Genomic DNA, 19216 nt, shown 5'->3' with positions numbered 1-19216 from the left:
GCCTGTGTACCTCATAGACTTACTGGGATGTGACAAAGGAAATCTCCTATCAGCCCTGTCTGGATAGCTAAGAACTGTTTTCAGTAATAAGAAAACTGTCTTGATAAATCAGATACTTGCATGTCTTTAAAATGTCTGTTTTACTGTTTCTTCTAAGATTTTGTTCTCCATCTGCTTTGAGGGAAGCAGATAGATTTCAGCATGGCTTTATAATAAATCTTCTTGAGGAGGGACTAGCATTAACATTTGTGTAGGTTCTTTTTCATCTTAATCCAACCTTAGTTAATAATCAGAAAATTCTACATAGTGGGTAAGAAGATGCAATTAACCCTTTGACCCCAGAATCTTAATTGGCGCCTGTTGAAAACAGTGGGCAGTTAAAAAAAATTAAAAAGTAGCCTGCAGTGATTGAACCGCATAGTATATAATAGCTTTCTCAATTCAAAATTTTAAAAAATTCCACAGAACTTTCAGATTAATCACATTTGGTTTCTGAGACTTCTGATTGAATGTTTCCTTCTTCCTCCCACCTTTTTAAGTTGAGACACCCAAATTAAATCAATATTGATGCTTTTCTTCAGACTTTTCTAAGCAGCAGACTACAGCTAACTATAGACAGGAACGCCCTTGAATGGAAAGGTAATGGCTGTGTGAAGAGTAACTTGCCAATCTGCTTTAGATCCAACTTTACATCCCATTCCTTATTTGAAAGGTAATCAAACCTGAATTGTGGATATTTGTCTCAGACTATAGTTATAATTGACCAAAATGATACGTATAAAAGTAAAAAAAAGAAAACAAAAAAAAGAGCTAATTAACCAAGGTGTTTTTTTTTCTCTTTAACCTCTACAATGACTAACAACTAATCTGACTCGTTTTCTCTACAAAACTGGCTGTTATTTTTAATTGAATTGACTGGATGTCTTTGTGTCATGTAGACATAGACTCATTTTAATCTCACCGGGAAATTGGAACATGTGTCAAAGCCTCTATTTTTGCCAAACAAAACTGGCCAGGTCTTAGGTGGCTGCTGCTTAATAGCATCAGATGTTTAGCCTCCAGATATTCCTTCTCCCTGCCATGGTGCCCAAACCTCCTGAGTATTTTAGGAGGTACACAGGATCTGAACCTAATGTTAAAAGTTAAAATCTCCTTAGATGAGAAAGTAAAGTATATGTGTAAATGAAAATGATATATCTATTCAGGAACAGCCCTGAATACTTAGTAAGGCCATAAAAGGTCTACTCTAACCTTGATATTCCAAATATCCAGACCATCTGAGAAATCCATGGCATCTAAATCTGCAAATAATCTAATAAATCCTAAATAACACTTTTGGGCAAAACAGTTTCCATCCCTCTTTGTCATTATAGCATGTGTGTTATAAAACAAAAAGCATTGAGCTCAGAAGTATAACTAGATTTATTTTTTTAATTTTTTTTAAACATTTATTTTTTTTTTTTTTTAGTTTTTCGGCAGACACAACATCTTTGTTTTGTATGTTGTGCTGAGGATCGAACCCGGGCCGCACGCATGCCAGGGGAGCACGCTACCGCTTGAGCCACATCCCCAGCCCTATAACTAGATTTAAAAAGTCTTGACTGTGCTATTGTTTGGGTGCTTGTTTGACAAAGATAAGCAAGACTCTGTTCCACTGTTGAGAAATTTGTCATGTCTTGTTGAATAAGCCAACAAGGATCATACAATGTTGTAATATTATGGAAGTACAGAAGATTCAATCCTGGTTCTGCCACAAGCTGGCTGTCCCATCTTGTCCAGCCATTTAGCCTCTCTGTGCCTCAGCTTCCTCACCTGAAAAAATGAGGGTTTAGACTACAGGAGATTATTTCCATGCCAACTTCATCCATGCCAACTTTCTTTTGCTCCCAACAAGCCTTCCGATTGTCTCCACAGAAGTTCTCCTGTTATATCTCTCTGTGTCATCACTCTCATTTGACAGTAGCATATGAGAGATGTGATTTGAGAAGATGGCCTACTGAGTTCTCTAATCATATAGAGCCCAAGGCTGTTAGGTTGAATGAAAAACCAAACCAGGACCTTTTCTCCAAAGGGAAGGTCAAAGGGAGAGGGTTCTAATCCTCAAGAGTCAATTATACCTGTAGTCTGAGACAAATACCCATAATTCAGGTTTGAATACCTTTCAAATAAGGAATGGGATGTGAAGTTGGGTCTAAAGCACATTGACAAGTTACTCTTCACACAGCTATTACTTTTCCATTCAAGGGTGTTCCTGTTTACAGTTAGCTGTATTCTGCTGCTTAGAAAAGTCTGAAGAAAAGCATCAATATTGATTTAATTTGGGTGTCTCAACTTAAAAAGGTGAAAGGAAGAAGGAAATGTTCAATCAGTAGTCTCTGAGAAATCTTGTTTCAGGTAAAGATGTGTTGAAGTGAGATCCTTCCCGGATTTGTAGGAAGGAATCTTCTCTCCATTTGCACTGGTTTCAGGTGCAGTGAGATTAGCACACTTGTCTCCATAGATTCAAAACCAATGCAAAGGAAGAATGAGGGCATAAAACATTCTACAGTGGAAAGGTTAGACCTGACGAGGCCCTAGAGAGTTTGGCAGTTTGTCAAAGATAAGGACCCCATATCTCTTAGACAGTATTTTGTTCCCCACAGTTGGTTCCAGGGGAAATACCATAGAGCAAAGGTGACCATGTGACCTCTTGTGCAAATGATTTATAAACTCTTTTGTCATCCCACTTCTGGTTTGTTTTTTTTTCCCCTAACGATCTATCATTTGAACCAAGTGATGCAGTTCAAGAAGTCATAGGATGCCTTTTAGTCTAAATATTTTAACTTAAGAAATGCTGTGAATATTTGTCTTTTCAGAAATCACCCATATCAATTAGACAATGTTTATTTTTAGTAGAAAACAGAATAGTTATTGAGTCTATTAGGACACAAAATCAAACTCAACTAAGGATGGGCTGTTGCCTAACTTCACTAAACCTCAATTTCATTGTATATTAAATGTAGATGATATTTTTGAAAATTTAAAAATACATGCATACTGCTTAGCACATACTGCTTAATAAATAAAAGCTGTTATTATTTTACTGTCTCACCTAAAAAAATTTCTATTGGGTAATTCACTCTTTTGTGAAGCAATATAATGTAACTTGAATTGTCTTCACAACTCACTAAATCAAAGGATACGATTGTTGCCAGCTACAGTGTCTATCCATTGTGGGGCAGTGAAAAGAAGTCAGAAAACATGAAAATCCACATTTTATGTATGCATATAAATAAATACACATGTATGCCCAAATACATATATCTAAACATATATGCACAAATACATGTATTTCATTGCCTTAGTCTGTCCTGTGCTGATATAGCAGAATACCTGAGATGGGTAATTTACAAAGAAGAGAGATTTATTTCTTATAGTTGCAGCATCTGTGAAGTCCAAAGTCAAGTGCCCCATATCTAGCCAGGGCCTTCTTACTGCATCATCCTACGGCAGAAGACAGAGGACAAGAGAGCAATTGAGAGAAGAAGAGGAAGGGGACCTCACTCATTCTTTTATCAGGAACCCACTCTTGAGATAACTAACCTGCTCTAGCAAAAACAGCGTTAATCCATTCATGAGCACAGAGTCCTCTTGACCCAATCACCTCTTAAAGGTCTCATCTCTAAACACTATATTGCACTGAGGGTTAAGTTTTCAACATATGAACTTTGGGAGACACATTCAATCCATAGCATTTGTGTGCATACACATTCTTTTAAATTCAGTATTGTTTCTGGGGTTTGAAGGAATAGATATTTTACCTGAATTTTATGTACTTTTTCTACCTTTCTGTATTTAAAAACTATGTCATTAATTTAGTGCTTCCCCATATCTTGCTTACATGTATTTTGCAAATTCACAACCTTTGCCAATGCCACTAATCCTTAGTGTTGCAAGTAAGTCTTGTGCAATCCACTTTATTAAAAAATAAATAAATGAAGCAAAACAAAAGACTTAAGGATGATGGAAACTGCAAAATGTGCTTGGACCACAAGAAATTCAAACAAATGTATTTCCATTTTGGGTGGTGGCTTATAGTTGGAGACCTGATGATTTACGTCATTTGTCGAACTAGCAATGCAACTCTCCAATTAAAAAGTTGGTCTGAGGTTTCAGTAGTTACAGATGATGTGCAGATACTTTCATTCTTTTGTTCTTTCTTCTTCTGTGTTCAGGAGTTCTAATAGAAACTAGATCTATCACAATAAAACTTTAATACTGAGTTCTGCAAAACAGGATAGCAGTTTGCAAGGTTTCAGCCTGTAAACATTCACCCATAATGTATTGACTTTTCTTATTTGTTCTAACACAATAAGCACTGAGAATAAGGAGGGCATAATCCTCTATTAATTACTAAATTATTGATGTCCACAGTAGTTCAAGTAGTGATCCTACTTGCTCTTCCTATAGAAACTCTTTTTTTTCTTCCATTTCAATTTCCATTCCTCTTCAGCTATTTAAGAGAATATCTTGCTGATTTACTTTAAGTAACCACTGAATCCCCCCAAAATAAGGGTGAATGAAATCTTATGAAATCATCACAACCTTATTTTATATGTGAATGTAATGTATCTCGATCAAAACAATGCAGGCCAAAGGAAGTTCCTGAAATAAAGAAAAGTTTATAGTTGTGATTCAGGTGTCTGAATTCGTTTACATATAATGCAGTACTGAAAGATCTTAGAACTTGGGTTGCATATGAAGAAGAAATGGTCTTAAATTCATGTGTTGCTTTATATCAGTTGCCTTGTTAATTAAATATCAGATGTATTTATTAACCTATTTATCTGTTTGTTTGTTTTTTCCTGCAGTCCCTGGATGGCTTTGTATTTGCACTAAATCAAGAAGGAAAATTTTTGTATATTTCCGAAACAGTCTCCATCTACCTAGGCCTCTCACAAGTAAGTGAAAACATTTAGATTCTTGGTGGCAAATTGTGAAGGCTCTCTCTGCCTCATGTTTTTCCTTCAACGGATATTCTATTTAGCATGAATTATCAAATTTATTATTTAATGGGCTCTACCGGACTCACTAAGTCAGTGAGAAACCTGTCAGAATAAACTTGTGCTCAAAAACTTTAGTTCCCCTCCCTGCCCCCTAAGGATCATTATTAATTTATTGAGAACAAATGAAGTTTCTTCCCTCGGTTGTTTTGAACTTTGAAACCTCTGTGCCCAGTAGGAGAGGGACACACTAATAGTGCTTCCCTTGTGTCCTATTACTGGATGTTTATGGAGTACCCTGCATTATCCTGGGAGCTGACACAATGGCAGGAGTCATTTGGAGTCAAGAAATTCTGAAAGAGACCATTAAAATGTGTGGCAGGGAAGGTTCCAGCAAGGATATATTTTGCTGCCTTTGCAAATGCTTCCTAATGCTGAAAGACAATTTCATAAAATAAGGCAGTCTTTCATTGTTTGTTATTTAATTGCTCATATGTGTTTATCAGAGGGTAAAAGAAAAGAAGATGGATTCTGATGGGGCAAGTGACAACATCCTGGTTTTCAGTTCTTGATATTCCCCTGGAACACAAAAATTTTAGTTCCATTGGATTCCAAGACCCGGGCTGCATCTACAGAATGCCAGAATATCCTGAAGTAAAGTTTACCATTCAGCTAACTATCCAGATGTTTCTCTCCATAAAAGTGCTAAGCATCTGGGTATTTGTGCCTGTACAGGTAATTGGCTAAGTTTGACCCTTTTCATCTGGTGGTTTGGAAGGAGGAAAACAGCCTAGCCTCAGAGGGAGGGATTTTATATGTGTGTGACAATCTGCCAACTTGGATAATCTACCTCTCATCAGTTGCCTCTTGCAGCTGAAGCTAAAGATAAGATTCGCCTCTCTCCTCTTAAGTGGGGCCCACCCAGACCCACTGCTTCTCAAAGTTGGCACAGCTCTAAGGGAGCATCTAGCATGGCTGGCTCTTGGTGAGTTTGTTGGGTAATAGCTAAATCAAGAAAGACGTTGGAAAATAATAGAGAGAGAAGAGATTTGGCATTTCACGAGGGTTGGGGGAGGAGGAGAAACACTGCCAAATTTGACTATTTACTGTTGAGAATCCAAACACGGGGAACCATCATTAATGCTTCCTTTAAGAACATACACGCTATCAGATGTAATGTGCAGAGAATTCTATTTTTTGTGGACTTTAGCAAACCAAGCGATAAAAACTGAGCTATTGTTAACTCAGTATTAGTATTCTTGTATCTTGTTAAAATCTCTGGTTTTGTAATAGCCTTTAATAGACCTTAAGCCTTGTCTTAATCTGCTTGGGACCTAGTAGTGAGAATCTTCAATTTTGAAATTGGTGCACCACCATGTTGCAAATACTGTATAGAACTGGAAACACCACTATTTGTTGTTCTGCAATGCCCATATTCATCTGTTTTATGTGGAGTATCCAACGAAGTTTAATAAGCCAGTAAAGAAGAAGGATGAATAATTAGTTTAAGCAGGTAAATGCTAATTAGGGAACTCCTGAAAAGCATCCATTATATACTAGCTCCAAACACATTTTACAGCCCTGGTTAGTGGTGTAATCCAAATTCTGTCAAGGCAACTGCATTTTCTGTAATTGAGATGTGTATGTTTGCTTTGCATAACAGATGGCTCTGTATGCTTAGACTGATAGCTAGGAAAATAATAATTGCATTATTCTGGCCAAAAGAATATTAGCTCTTGGGTTTTGGCCATTTCAGTCAGTCCTCCTGCCAGCACAGCATATGCACATATATGGATTGGATTTTCAAGGAAATTGATGCATCTGGAATAGTGTGGCCATCTGAAATATCATCTGTTCAAGAAAAATTTGGCTTTAACCCTGTGCTGGTTTCTCCTTAAATGCAGTTTATTTCTGTGCTTCTATACTATAGCATTAAGTCAATCTTTTCCTAAATCTGAAATAAATAATTTAGGTTTCTGCAAAAGAAAGTAGCCATGTAGAAATGGTACAGGATCTGGCAACTTCTGTGCACTCAGCTCCTGCTTTTGCATGTGGTGGCTTTAAAAGTGTGCACCAATAGTCAACATCTTGACTTACCCAAGGCAGACCCTGGCTCCGTGCGCTGCTACCTTCTCCTTCTCATGGACACTTGCAGTGTTGAGGCTGGGATATAGGACAAAAGTCTTCATTTGGCAATATTACACAACTGAAATGATGAGGGGTCAGAAAAAAGTGATTTTTTTTTTCACATACCAATCTATGTAGAGTTCAAAACTGAAATTTAAGAGGAGTTCTAGATTAACATGAAAATGGCCTATTATGATACAGCTTTAAATGCTGAAACTTAGGAAAAGAGTTTTCAAACCAGTTAAGCTACCAAGTCATACTAGGAAACTGGAGATCCCTGAGACATACCGTTCTCAAGCCATTTGGGAGGTTGCAGGGTGCCTCAGGGAAATACGCAAACATATTCTAAGTCATTCAGTTAAGCATCTGGTCTTCTACCAATACAAACACATGCACGGGAGCACAACCATTACTAAAATTTGGACTGAATGCTCTGCTTGTGTTCTACAACTTTGGCTAAGTGGTTATTCCACCATATTCTAGATAGCGATAAGGAGTTTTTAAAGTTATGCTCCCTCCTTTCCTTTTAAAACAGTTTTGTTAAATAAAAAACATGTGCCTCTATCCACAAAGACCTACCCAGAGAAATTGCTGAGTATTGTGAGTATCTCTGTTTGTTAGGGCGGAGCCATGTCTGCATTTCTAACTCTCAAGATATTCCATCCTCAGTTTTATTTTCTTTCAACATGTAAATAAATATGGTGGCTTTAAAATGGCTTATGCCAATTAGGATTTGTTTTTGGCTTATGAGACAAACCGTGAAGTAGGGAAACTTCTGCTGAGCTTGGTGGTGTAGCCTGGGTACAGAGCCAGCCAGAATGCATTTGTTTTTGCACGACACTGAGTATGAGAGTTCCTGGTGTCCAGGACACTGTGTGCTGGTCACTGTCATGTGCTTGTGGTGAAGGAATGAAGTAAGCAATGGTAAGATTCGAGTCTCCTCAGCAGCCCTTTTGTCTTTTCCAGGCAGTCAGATAGATACGTAACTTCACATCCAAGAAGTGGTTTTAGGTGGTAGAAGTATGCATTGTGGACTTGCTTTCCTAGGTAAAAATGACTCCCACTTACTCACCATGAGGCCTTCTCCTAAAGGAAGAGCCCCATATATTAAGGATGATTTTGGTTTACATAGAGATTAAAAGACTTCTTATCCCTAGCAATGGCATTCAGAGCTAGCCAGACAACTCTGCTCCCTAGCTATGATGGAACTGGTCAAATGAAAATAAAGAAAGAAAATAGAATAGATTCCCTAATGCTGAAAATGTAACAATGATAATGTACCCAGCTTTTATGAAATCTCTTCCAAAATATAAGGGGCTTAATCACCAAAGAATCCAACAAGGACATTTCATGATAAATAAAAAGCAGTTCTAGTTTATACAGAATTTAAAGTTTGGAGAAATATTTATATGTTGGCTTATATTCTTCTCTTTCCACAAAGGATTTGAAATAAACATTTGCAATAAAAAATGATGTCCACATAGAACAAGGGAATAAAAAATAAGCAAAAATGGGTAATATGTTGCCACAGAGTAGGAGAACACAAATAGATGCATTTATAAAACAGGATATAAATGGCCTAATAAAGCTTCAGATTTAGTTGTGAGCTTCCTGGCAACCAAAGCAAAAAAAGAAAATAGAATCAAATGCCAAAAATAAGGAATCATTGCTTTTCAAGGAGAGCAGTTTTTCTGGACCTGAAATCTGAAAATAGATTTCATATAGGATACCTACAGAGGCTAACATATAGATTATAGACATATAAATTTGCTTCCACTGGAGTCCACATGCACAGCAAGACTTAAATGACACATATGGCAAACACAAACATTTTAGAAATCTCATAAGCTGACAGCATCACCACAGTGAGTCATGGCTAGGCTAAAGATCATTTTGAGAGTTCTGGAATTTAGGCCTTTCAAAAGCATTGGCTAATTTGATGTTTACATGGTTTCAAAATCAGCTTTCCTTTTATCCACCCTCAAACACTGCATTTTCTTCTAAATCCTCATGAGAACCATAACAGTATAGGTGTCAGAGGCAGAAGACATGGGTCTCAGTTAGCAGAGGATAAAAATGGACTCATGCCTTCTGAAAACCTTTATCCTTGTGAGGTTGAGAGATGATTGTGATGCACAGCTATGCCAGCAGAATGTTTTCAACCTGGGAAATTAACCCCCTTTTTAAGGTTGTGACATCATTAAAAAAAATACCCTTTGCACCAGCTGAAGCCTCTCTTGAAATGTGTTCTAATCACCCCCCACCCTCCTCCACATAATGAGTGACTTCCCTTCTTCTCACATGTCCCCACCCTCATATCAGATATTTCCTGGAGATCTAAAGTCAGCCAGAAGGTGGCTGCAGACTGGGTTACAGATTGGTCTGTTTGAAGGCAGCTTGCTGAAAGGGACAGGGTGACTGCCGATATAATAAGGTAGCAGAATACAACAATTACTAATAGGGCATTATGTAAAATTGTGGATGTGTAACCGACGTGATTCTGCAATCTGCATTTGGGGTAAAATTGGGGGTTCATAACCCACTTCAATCTAATGTATGAAATATGATATGTCAAGAGCTTTGTAATGTTGTGAACAACCAATAAAAAAAAATTTTAAAAAAATAGATGTAAAAAAAACAAAAAAAAAAGAGCTTTGTAATGTTGTGAACAACCAATAAAAAAATAAAATAAAATAAAATAAGGGCGAAAAGAGGTGAAGGTGAAAAAGGGTAAATGGTTGTTTTAAATTTGGTCTTTTTTTTAATCATGCAGATATTTATCATAAACTCCTTTCCCCATCCTGTTGTTCATCTCCATATTTTAGATTTCTCTGCATTTGTTATATAGAATGGCAAATAAAATTACAGCCACAGCACACAAGTACAAGGTCAAATAAATGACAGAGCTCAGTCTATTTGTGAAGCTATTCTGAAAGGGAACCATGGTGCCAAATGTGGTTTATTTGAATAATAAAGAAGAATTAGATTCCCCTGATAACTTGGCCGAGGGCCAATAAATCACTGGAGGTTAAAGATGCTTTGCAACTGCCATGTCTTTCTTTTGCTTTTCCAAAGTGCAAGCCTCAACTCTTCCATTCTCTGTTTTTCAATGCAAATCAAGTTGAGGTTATGTGGTTAATACTCTCGCTTCTGTGCTTGTAAAAGATATATATTTCTTTAGTGAGGTGAAAAAAAAGAAGACATTAACTTTCCTTACAAGTTATTGCTCTTGTTTGGCATCATCACATCCTAGAGAGCTGGAATATAGAGACAAAAAAAGGTATTATTATTTCAACACAACAGAGGGCTTGCAGTGATGGAACCAAGTACATCCATCATTGGCGTTTTTTACAGTTGTTTTCTAAATTTATGCAATGCTAGGATAACTGGGTTCCTTTCCTAAATGAATGCAGATGTTGCTTTAAGGCCCCCCTTTTCAAAGTCTTTTGAGTAGGCATACCTTGATTTTAAAAAAAAAGGAAGAAAAAAAATGTGTAATTTTCTGCAGCTTGTGATGCCCCCTCCCCTTCCATCAGTAAGTCTGCATTTTTCTCCTATACTAATCATAAAAAGTTCATCACTTCTGGATATAACAAAGAAAAATGCCCTTTTGAATGTGGAAGCTCTGAGGGTTTGGAGACTATTGAGAAAATATAAGTATCAAAATAATTCAGAAACAGTACAAGGCACAGTGGCACATTATCAATTTACAACATTTAAATTGATAAATGCTTGGTGGTGAAGGCCTACAAGGGCACTTTGAAAAGCAAATAGCGACCTGGTGAAGAAATTGATTTTTCCCCCCCGAAAATGACTGCATGATGCATCATTTGACTGCATGCTGTCCGAGTGCTTGACAGAGATAATCTCAGCAATCCCACGGGTGACCTTATCGTTCTCACCAGGGCAACTTTGTCTACGTTCTGACTTTGTGCATGTCAAGGTTCCTCCCGGCAGGATCCTTGGGGGAAAAAGTTCCTCTGTTCGATCCAGATATTGAACAGCTCGCTCTTCCCCCTTTTCCCTCCACCCCACCCCGGCAAATAGGCAAACACGCCTCTTTATTTCATCCATAATTATGAATGAGTCAGGCAGAAGAATACAGCTCTGTGCTCTGTATCTGTGAAAGCCCTTATTGCCTTTTAGTTCACATAGTTCTTAGCTGATGATCTATAGTGGTAGGGATCTTTTTTATCAAAAAGAGTAGGAAAATTCCCTAATGTTCTTCTATGGTACGCTGCCGTCTTAAGCAAAATGGGGAAAGCTAGCTTGTTTCTTTCTCTCCCTTGCTTATAGGGGTTTTTCCCCCTCCCCTAAATTCTTGACACAGAAACCTTCTGAAAGTGTCTTAAGCCATACATGTTGCTTTCTATTAACTTTGTTCTCTTACCATCCAGTGATCCTAGGTATTTATCTTATACCTTTAAAATTATGCAACAATGGTATAAGCCCCAGGTAATGTGTTACCCTGAGATATTTGGCTATGAATCCCAGTGGCAGCCTCTGTAGAAATTCGATGCAGTCCATGAGGCTTCTTCAGGACTGCTGGTGTATGGGAAAGTGTTTTTCTATCAGAGAGGAATAATTGACAATTTTTTATGCTTAATTTTTTTTTCTGTTGATATATATGGATGTGTGTATGTGCGTGTCTGTTTATCAGTAATCTTCCTGCCACACAGCTTGTCGTTGATAATTACAATTCTTGATTAGCCATTTCTTGAAGGCAGCAAATTCCCTGCCTGGTTTGGCCCCCTGAAGCTATAGTCCCCACTGCCTTTGACACCCTCAGTTCACCATCTTCAACCCCTTTTACCTCCTTCTTTCATCCACAACATTAATTCTGAGTGAACAAGACGTGCTTCCTTGCTTTTGACAAGATTTGCTGCAGTCTCATGCGACAAAAACCCAACACTCATTCCAGATTCAGAAAGTAGGATTTATAACAGCATTTTAATTTAATGTTGGATGTCGAACATATAAAGAGATCACAGTAGTACTAGAGCTGAAAATTGATGCCTTTTTTATTAGTGTCCTCTCAGAAGTGGGTGAGACGCTGTTTGTGCAGTGGAGCACAGAGCAGCACAGTCAGATGAATGAGGATATGCTATCTGCAAGGAATCATATTTCAAGCCACTGTCGGCCTCTATTGATGTGCTCAGAGTTGAAAGGTTATGCTAGTAAATGCCATCCGAATTTCCAGCATTAGAAATCGGTAGAATAATCTGCTGCCTGTCACTTTATGCTCAGCCTAAATGCACTGCGTGGGATGTTTTACTTATTTTAACTCCAAATTAATTTCTTATTACTGGTGCATTTCTTTCTCTTCTCCATGCCTTCCTCAGGCCCCAAATGGGACTGATCTTTCACAGGTTCTTCAGAGTAGACCAATTTCTGTGAAAGAAATGTGCATCATCATACATGAGAATCATGTTATTCTGACTTATTCCTTTGAACATATTTTACCAGGCAACGAGGCTAAAACATAGGAAGTCTATGCGAAGAGGCCTCTTCTTGTTAGATTGCATCACAGAATCTCAGGACAATTCAAGATAGGCTCAGAATTGTCAAATGTATAAATTGAGGAACTTCTACATTGCTTATTAATTCCTGGAATTAAAGTGAGCCAGGGAAAAAGAAAGATGGAGATTTTCTTCATTTTATGGATAAGGAAATCTAATGTCCAAAAAATGCTTTCTAAGGAGCCAGCTCATTTTGTTTGTGTGGTTAAAATGGTATTTTCAGCTTCATTTTTGAAGTAGAGCACTAAGCAAAAGTAAGATTAAGAAAATTTAGCCATCATTCTAAGTCTGTAATTTATTCATTTTTAAATAATGAAATGATGTTTTTCTGAATTAACCCATGTATTATTCATGCAGGCATTGGCAATGTAATGTCCCTAGTTTTCTGGAAAGCAATGTGCATTTCTTTGCCTGACAAGCAGTATTTTCTATATAGTATTAATTTAATGACTTATTTTATTATGCAAAGTTGGAAAGTAAAGATAATTTCTGTCCATAATGTGGTGCTTATATAGACAATATATGCAAAAAAGGAAATACCTCTGCACCTAAGCCCACTCTCCTTTCTCAGTGAACCTGGACCCTGTGTGAATGATGAGAGAATGCAAACTGCTCATATGAAGAGTAAGAAATAACTTGACCTTCTGGGAAGGAGGTCATAAAATCGTTAAATTCATGTGAAATCCAAATTTCATTTCTACATAAACACATTCAATCTATATAGGGTTTTAGGTCTTACATAAGAAGACATGGTTTTCATGACAGGAGTAACGTGGCAACAATTTCAATGATAATTTCAGTTGGAATATAATAAGGAAATTGACTTTAGGATTTTGCATAAGTTCTAACTAGGCTGAAGACCTAAAAACTGATACTGGTTTTGGAAAACAAATGTTCTATAGCTTTTTATCTTTCTCATGCCTATTTTCTTCTTTAGGTGACAGCCTAAAAATGTAATCTCTTTAAAAAAAGATAAAGCATCATTTTTAAAGAGATTGGTAGCAATTGGGTCAATTATTTAAGGTATCTTTTGATATATGTTTGTGTAAATATGTCTATAACATACCTATCTGAAGTTTGGAATTGGTTTCTTTCTAATTTGGTTTTCATGCCTACTGCATTTTGTCTATTAATAGCAATACTTTCCAAAATGATTCACTCAAACAGAAAACCAGGTTTTCCTTGGGGTGTTTCCTTCTCCTTTCAGCATCCTACAACTGCAAATTTACCACATTCAATAACAAAACAAAAACTTTCTCCTGTGCTGTTAATTTTTAATGCACTGGCAGATTAAATCTATTGCTTTCAATAACTATGCAAACTTTTTGAGAGCAAGGGAATGTATGCAGAAAGAAGTTGTGTCCAGGTCTGAAATTGGATGCCTTCAGGGCAATTTAAGGCCCTTGGCTGAGGTAACACAGAATACCTGTGGGCCAAGCATGGCATATGATAAATCTCAGAAGTGTGTCAGTAATACAGCTTTTGGATGTCAGGTAACAAAGATGCCATAGCCATTATCATAGATGCCATTTCGTTTTTTGTCTAGGTTTTTGAGTATCAAACTTTACATTAAGGAACCTCTTCCCTTTGGCCTTTCTCTCCCCCATAGAAGTACTATTTGGGGACCACAGACAATTCTTTTAGCACTGCTTCGATATGAGACAGTATGGATTTGATTTGTCTTTCGGTTAGGAAAGAGCTAAGGTTTTAAGGAATATATACAATAGAGATGGTTTCACAAGTCTCTGTGTTTTGTTATTACTCCATATCACTTTCAGATATTTGTAACTACCCTACCTACCATCCTTTAGTAGATGTGTTTATCTGATCAATCAAAGTTCAAAATTGTTAAACTTGATGTTTACTAGGAGTTTAAAAACATTTGCACAAAACATTATTGGCTACATTTAGGAGAGATGCAGAGAAATGTTTCCAGAAAACAGGAATGGTAGTATGAGCTCTAATGTGGTTCTTTCCCATGAAATGTGCAGGTCTGCTTTGTTTTAAGAAATGTTAAGCTAGCAAAATTACTAAATGACTAGATAAAAGATTATTTGTGCTACAAAGTATTCCTTTAAGTGGTGAGTGCCTTTTTTGCCTTTAAATGTCTATGTAGAGAATCCTTATCTAATGTCAGATGAAATCATTAGGGAGTAAGTGGGGGAAGGGAGGCACAAAAATTATAGTGTTCAGAGGGATTGCATTTTGAGATCAATCACAAATGAAAATGGAAAGTGAGTTTTTGCTGATAGACAAAAATATGAAGCAGGCCTCACCCACCCCCCTTATGAACATTAGGATCAGATTAGCCTTGGTTTCCAAGTGTCAGGGGAGTGTTGTTCACAACTTGGTCATTGAAAGAGGGAAACATGGTCACACTGTGATCTCCAGTGAACTCTGGTTGTCCAGGATCACTTTATAGTGCTGCATGGCATAAGTCAGGCATACTTGTGACATCCTGTCTATATATGTGTGTGGATCAGAAAAATCTGGGGAAGGAAAATCACAAGTTCAAACCAGCCTCAGCAACTTAGCAAGGCCCTAAGTAAATTAGTGAGACCCTGTCACTAAATAAAATATAAAAAAAGGGCTGGGGACATGGCTCAATGACTAAGTGCCTCTGGGTTCAATCCCCAGTACCAAAATAAATAAATAAAAATAAAAGAAAGAAAGAAAGTCTGTACTTCCCTGAGGCCAAAAGATGCAAATTCAAGGAAATAAGAAGTGAGACCCAGCACAACTCCCTGAAATAATAATAAAAGAACCCATAATTTTTCCGGTTCATTAATTAAAATTGACATTGCAGGTTTGCAAAGACCAAGAAAGACCATGCCATTCCACTACAATTCAAAACCTTTTCACTTGAGCAGACAAGTAAATCACACAATTACTGGGACTCATTCAGCTCTTTAGAAAAAGCACAGGCCTGCAACCTTGGGTGTAGCATACATTGAAATTAGAAGTTGAACTGAAGATATTTCTAAAATGTCACAACTGCTCTGTGACACTGGATGATATGTTTATCCATTCATTATCACCAAGAACACCTGGGGCGGTGCTCAGGAAATCAGATAGTGCCTTTTAAAATAATTATAAAAGAAGCATAGATTAGTGAGCTGAGGGAAAAATAGACAATCCTGAATCATGATGTTACTAATTTTGAACTGTTTGGGGGCATCAGCTTCCAAATCACAACAGTGTAATAACTGACTGCAACTGTCAGCAATGCTGAGGAGAGACAGTGCCAAGTATGACTATTTCTAAAAAGCAAATGTTTCCTGGAGATGAAATCCAAGCATTCATTTTCTGTTTATAAAATTAAGACACTCCGGTAGTGGTGTTTCCTATTATCAGTTTCTGACTGGATTCGTTTTTGTCTGTTAGACATTTAGTCTTGTCTATGGAAAATCAGGAAAAAGAGCCCTGGGTTGGAATCCAGGAGACCTGGTTTGGGTCTTGCCTATGATACTAATCAGGCAAGTGACCTTGGAGCAGCGTTCGTTGTCATTTTTCTAAGTATAAAATGAAGGGGGGATTTTTCAGGCTCTGTCTTCTTTCAGATGTGTGCTGTCTGCAGTTCACTCAACACTGGGCATTTTTTTTTTCCTACACACTGGGGTAGGGTGGGGGAGGGGAGCCTGGCAGAAGTAGGCTATTTTATTTTTAACCTTCAAAGGAATTTAGTTGAGCAGATGCTACCCCGAACTAGTCAGAGTAGAAAAGAAATGATATGGCTTTTAAAGGGCACATCTCGCATATCTACTGGGGTAAAGTAATTCTGGCAATGCTTCAAAGGATATAACTTTTGATGGTAAAGTAGGTAGGCTATGGAATGAAATCACATATGGCAGGCTGTCAAAGTCTCCTACACTTTCAGTACATTTATATAAGTGCAAATGGAGGCTGCTTAGATGGAGTCCCTAGCAATTTCCTGCTAAGACTGCTTCCAGATTATCTGATATTATTTGACTAAATTATCTCTGTAGAAGCTGAGGACAACTTTTATGATCAAATATTTTGAAATTAGTTTTCCTCGTTGGCAGATTATCTGAAATATGAATTGCTCTCGTTTGAGCACTCGAAATTGAAAGGCTTTTTGTAATAGCAATTATATAAAAACAAGGGTACTGAAGTGCTGTATATCATGCTGAAGGGGATATGTTTATAGGTCAGTGATGTCAATAACTGTAGTTCTCGCAGATACCTCGTCGTTACCCTTTTATTCTGGGCTAATGCAAAGGACAGACTGGCTTTCTTTTTAACGAGGATATTTCATTTTTGAGAATAAATAATGATTTTATTGACTCCAGGCATTTAAACGTAGTCAATTCATGTTTATTACCTTTCCCAAACCTTTCATAGGGTGTCTAATAATCTAAGAAGTGGGGAAAATGTTGAAAAATGTATAAAAGCCTAAACAGTACTATTATCTGATGATATTTTGTGCATTCCTGATACCTCCTCTGTGATGTATTTCTATCACTCTGTGAACCTTATCTATTCATATCAATGGTCCCACATTTAATAATAATCATAACTGACATTTATTAATCCCTTATTGTGGTTCTCAGTAGTTTATGTCAACTAAAGTTTATAATCCCAACTATTATTAGGTAGGTTTACTATCTATCCTGTTTTACAGATTAGAAAACTGAGGCAGAGAGTTTAAGCAGCTTGCCCAAGGTCATACAATGAGGAAGTGGCAAAACTACTATTTAAATCCATTGCGCTTGATTCCAAAGCAGCCATTGTTAACCATTATGGTTGGCTGCTTCTGGACAGTTTTAGGTAATTTGCATGCACTTTAATTCATTTGAGTTTTATGGGTAAAGAGAAACTGAGACTCAGATATTCTCACAATGCCAATGAGTGTAAATAGACTTCTGAAAACACTGAGAAAGTTACACAGATACATCTGAAAATTCTGATATTTGACATTATTAGAAATATTCCAAGATTAAAAACCAAGTTTCAGTAATCAGTAATAAAGATGTAAACCCAGGGTACTCAGGACATTTCTTCATACATTTCATACATCTTCATATGGATCTGCATTCAAGCAATACTTACTGAATGACCAACATGTGCTAGAAACTGAGGCTACTGAAGACTAAGGCAAAGCTCCTGTCTTTAAGTACACAGTGTCTGCATGATGCCCAAGGCATGCCAGCCAGGCTACATTAGCCAACACATAGTAGATCTCAAATATTTTAATGAATACTGATGTCACATGTTACATTGAAGAGATGGACTATAAATCACGGGAACAAAGAACATGGGCAACTAACTCTGTATGCAAAAGTTTGTAAAGGATTTACTGAAGAAGTGACTTTAGGTTAGGCCTTGATGGCCTATTTCCCATGTGGAAAGAGGGAAGGTGACGTTCCAGGCAAAGGGAGGCATATATGTAAAGTTATTTGTTTTTATTATTTAATAGACTTTTTAAATTTTTCAATGGACCTTTTTATTTTTTAATTATTTTTTATTTATATATGACAGTGGAATGCATTACAATTTATATTACACATATAGAGCATAATTTTTCATATCTCTGATTGTATACAAAGTATATTTACACCAATTCATGTCTTCATACATGTACTTAGGGTAATGATGTCCATAACATTCCATCATCATTTCTAACCCCATACCCCCTCCCTTCCCACTCCTCTGCCCTATCTAAAGTTCCTCTATTCCTCTTATGCTCCCTATCCCTACCCCACTATGAATAAGCTTCCTTATATCAGAGAAAACAGTCAGCATCTGGTTTTTTGGAATTGGCTAACTTCACTTAGCATTTTCTTCTCTAATTCCATCCATGTACCTTCAAATGCCATGATTTTATTCACTTTTATTGCTGAGTGATATTCCATTGTGTATATATGCCACTTTTTAAAATTTATTCATCTATGTAAGGGCATCTAGGTTGGTTCCACAGTTTAGCTATTGTGAATTGTGCTACTATAAACATTGATGTGGCTGTGTTCCTGCAGTATGCTGTTTTTAAGTTCTTTGGGTATAGACCATGGAAAGAGATAGCTGGGTCAAATGGTGGTTCCATTCTCAATTTTTCAAAGAATCTCATACTGCTTTCCATATTGGCTGCACCAATTTGCAGTCCCACCAGCAATGTATGCGTGGACCTTTTTCCTCACATCCTGGCTAACACTTGTTGTTGTTTGTCTTCATATTAGCTGCCATTGTGACTGGAGTGAGATGAAATCTTGGAGTAGTTTTGATTTGTATTTCTCTAATTGCTAGCGATTTTTTTCATGTATTTGTTGATTGATTGTATATCATCTTCTGAGAAGGGTCTGTTCAGGCAATGGATTTTTTTTAAATTTATATGTGGTGCTGAGAATCAAACCCAGTGCCTCACACATGCTAAGCAAGTGCTCTACCACTGAGCCACAACCCCAGCCCTCAAAGTTATTTCTTATGGCAAGAGATGAGTATGAAAAGTTAGGACTGGTCCAAACCAAAAAAGGTGTCAATAAGCTGAGGAAATTGGAGTTTTTCCTTTGGGCCCTTGAGAACCATAAAATGTTTTAAAGGGAAAAGTGCAATATTAGACCTGTGTTTCTGGAA

The 19216-nt window shown here is 37.1% G+C and overlaps 1 protein-coding gene across 13 annotated transcripts in view; it reads left to right on the top strand.

Annotated features, from left to right (window-relative positions):
- NPAS3 (neuronal PAS domain protein 3) overlaps nt 1–19216 on the top strand; it is an 845028-nt gene that overhangs the window by 607011 nt on the left and 218801 nt on the right. For all 13 annotated transcript variants that reach the window (XM_081290034.1, XM_081290035.1, XM_081290033.1 and 10 more), the window contains one exon: nt 4851–4940. In XM_081290034.1, coding sequence (XP_081146160.1) covers nt 4851–4940 — 90 coding nt within the window. The remainder of the gene's footprint in view (nt 1–4850; nt 4941–19216) is intronic.

This window comes from Spermophilus citellus (assembly GCF_964194105.1).
Source record: "Spermophilus citellus genome assembly, chromosome: 4".
Classification (NCBI taxonomy): Eukaryota; Metazoa; Chordata; class Mammalia; order Rodentia; family Sciuridae; genus Spermophilus; species Spermophilus citellus.
Note: the sequence above shows the minus strand (reverse complement) of the source record. Positions and strands in the feature narration are given on the sequence as shown.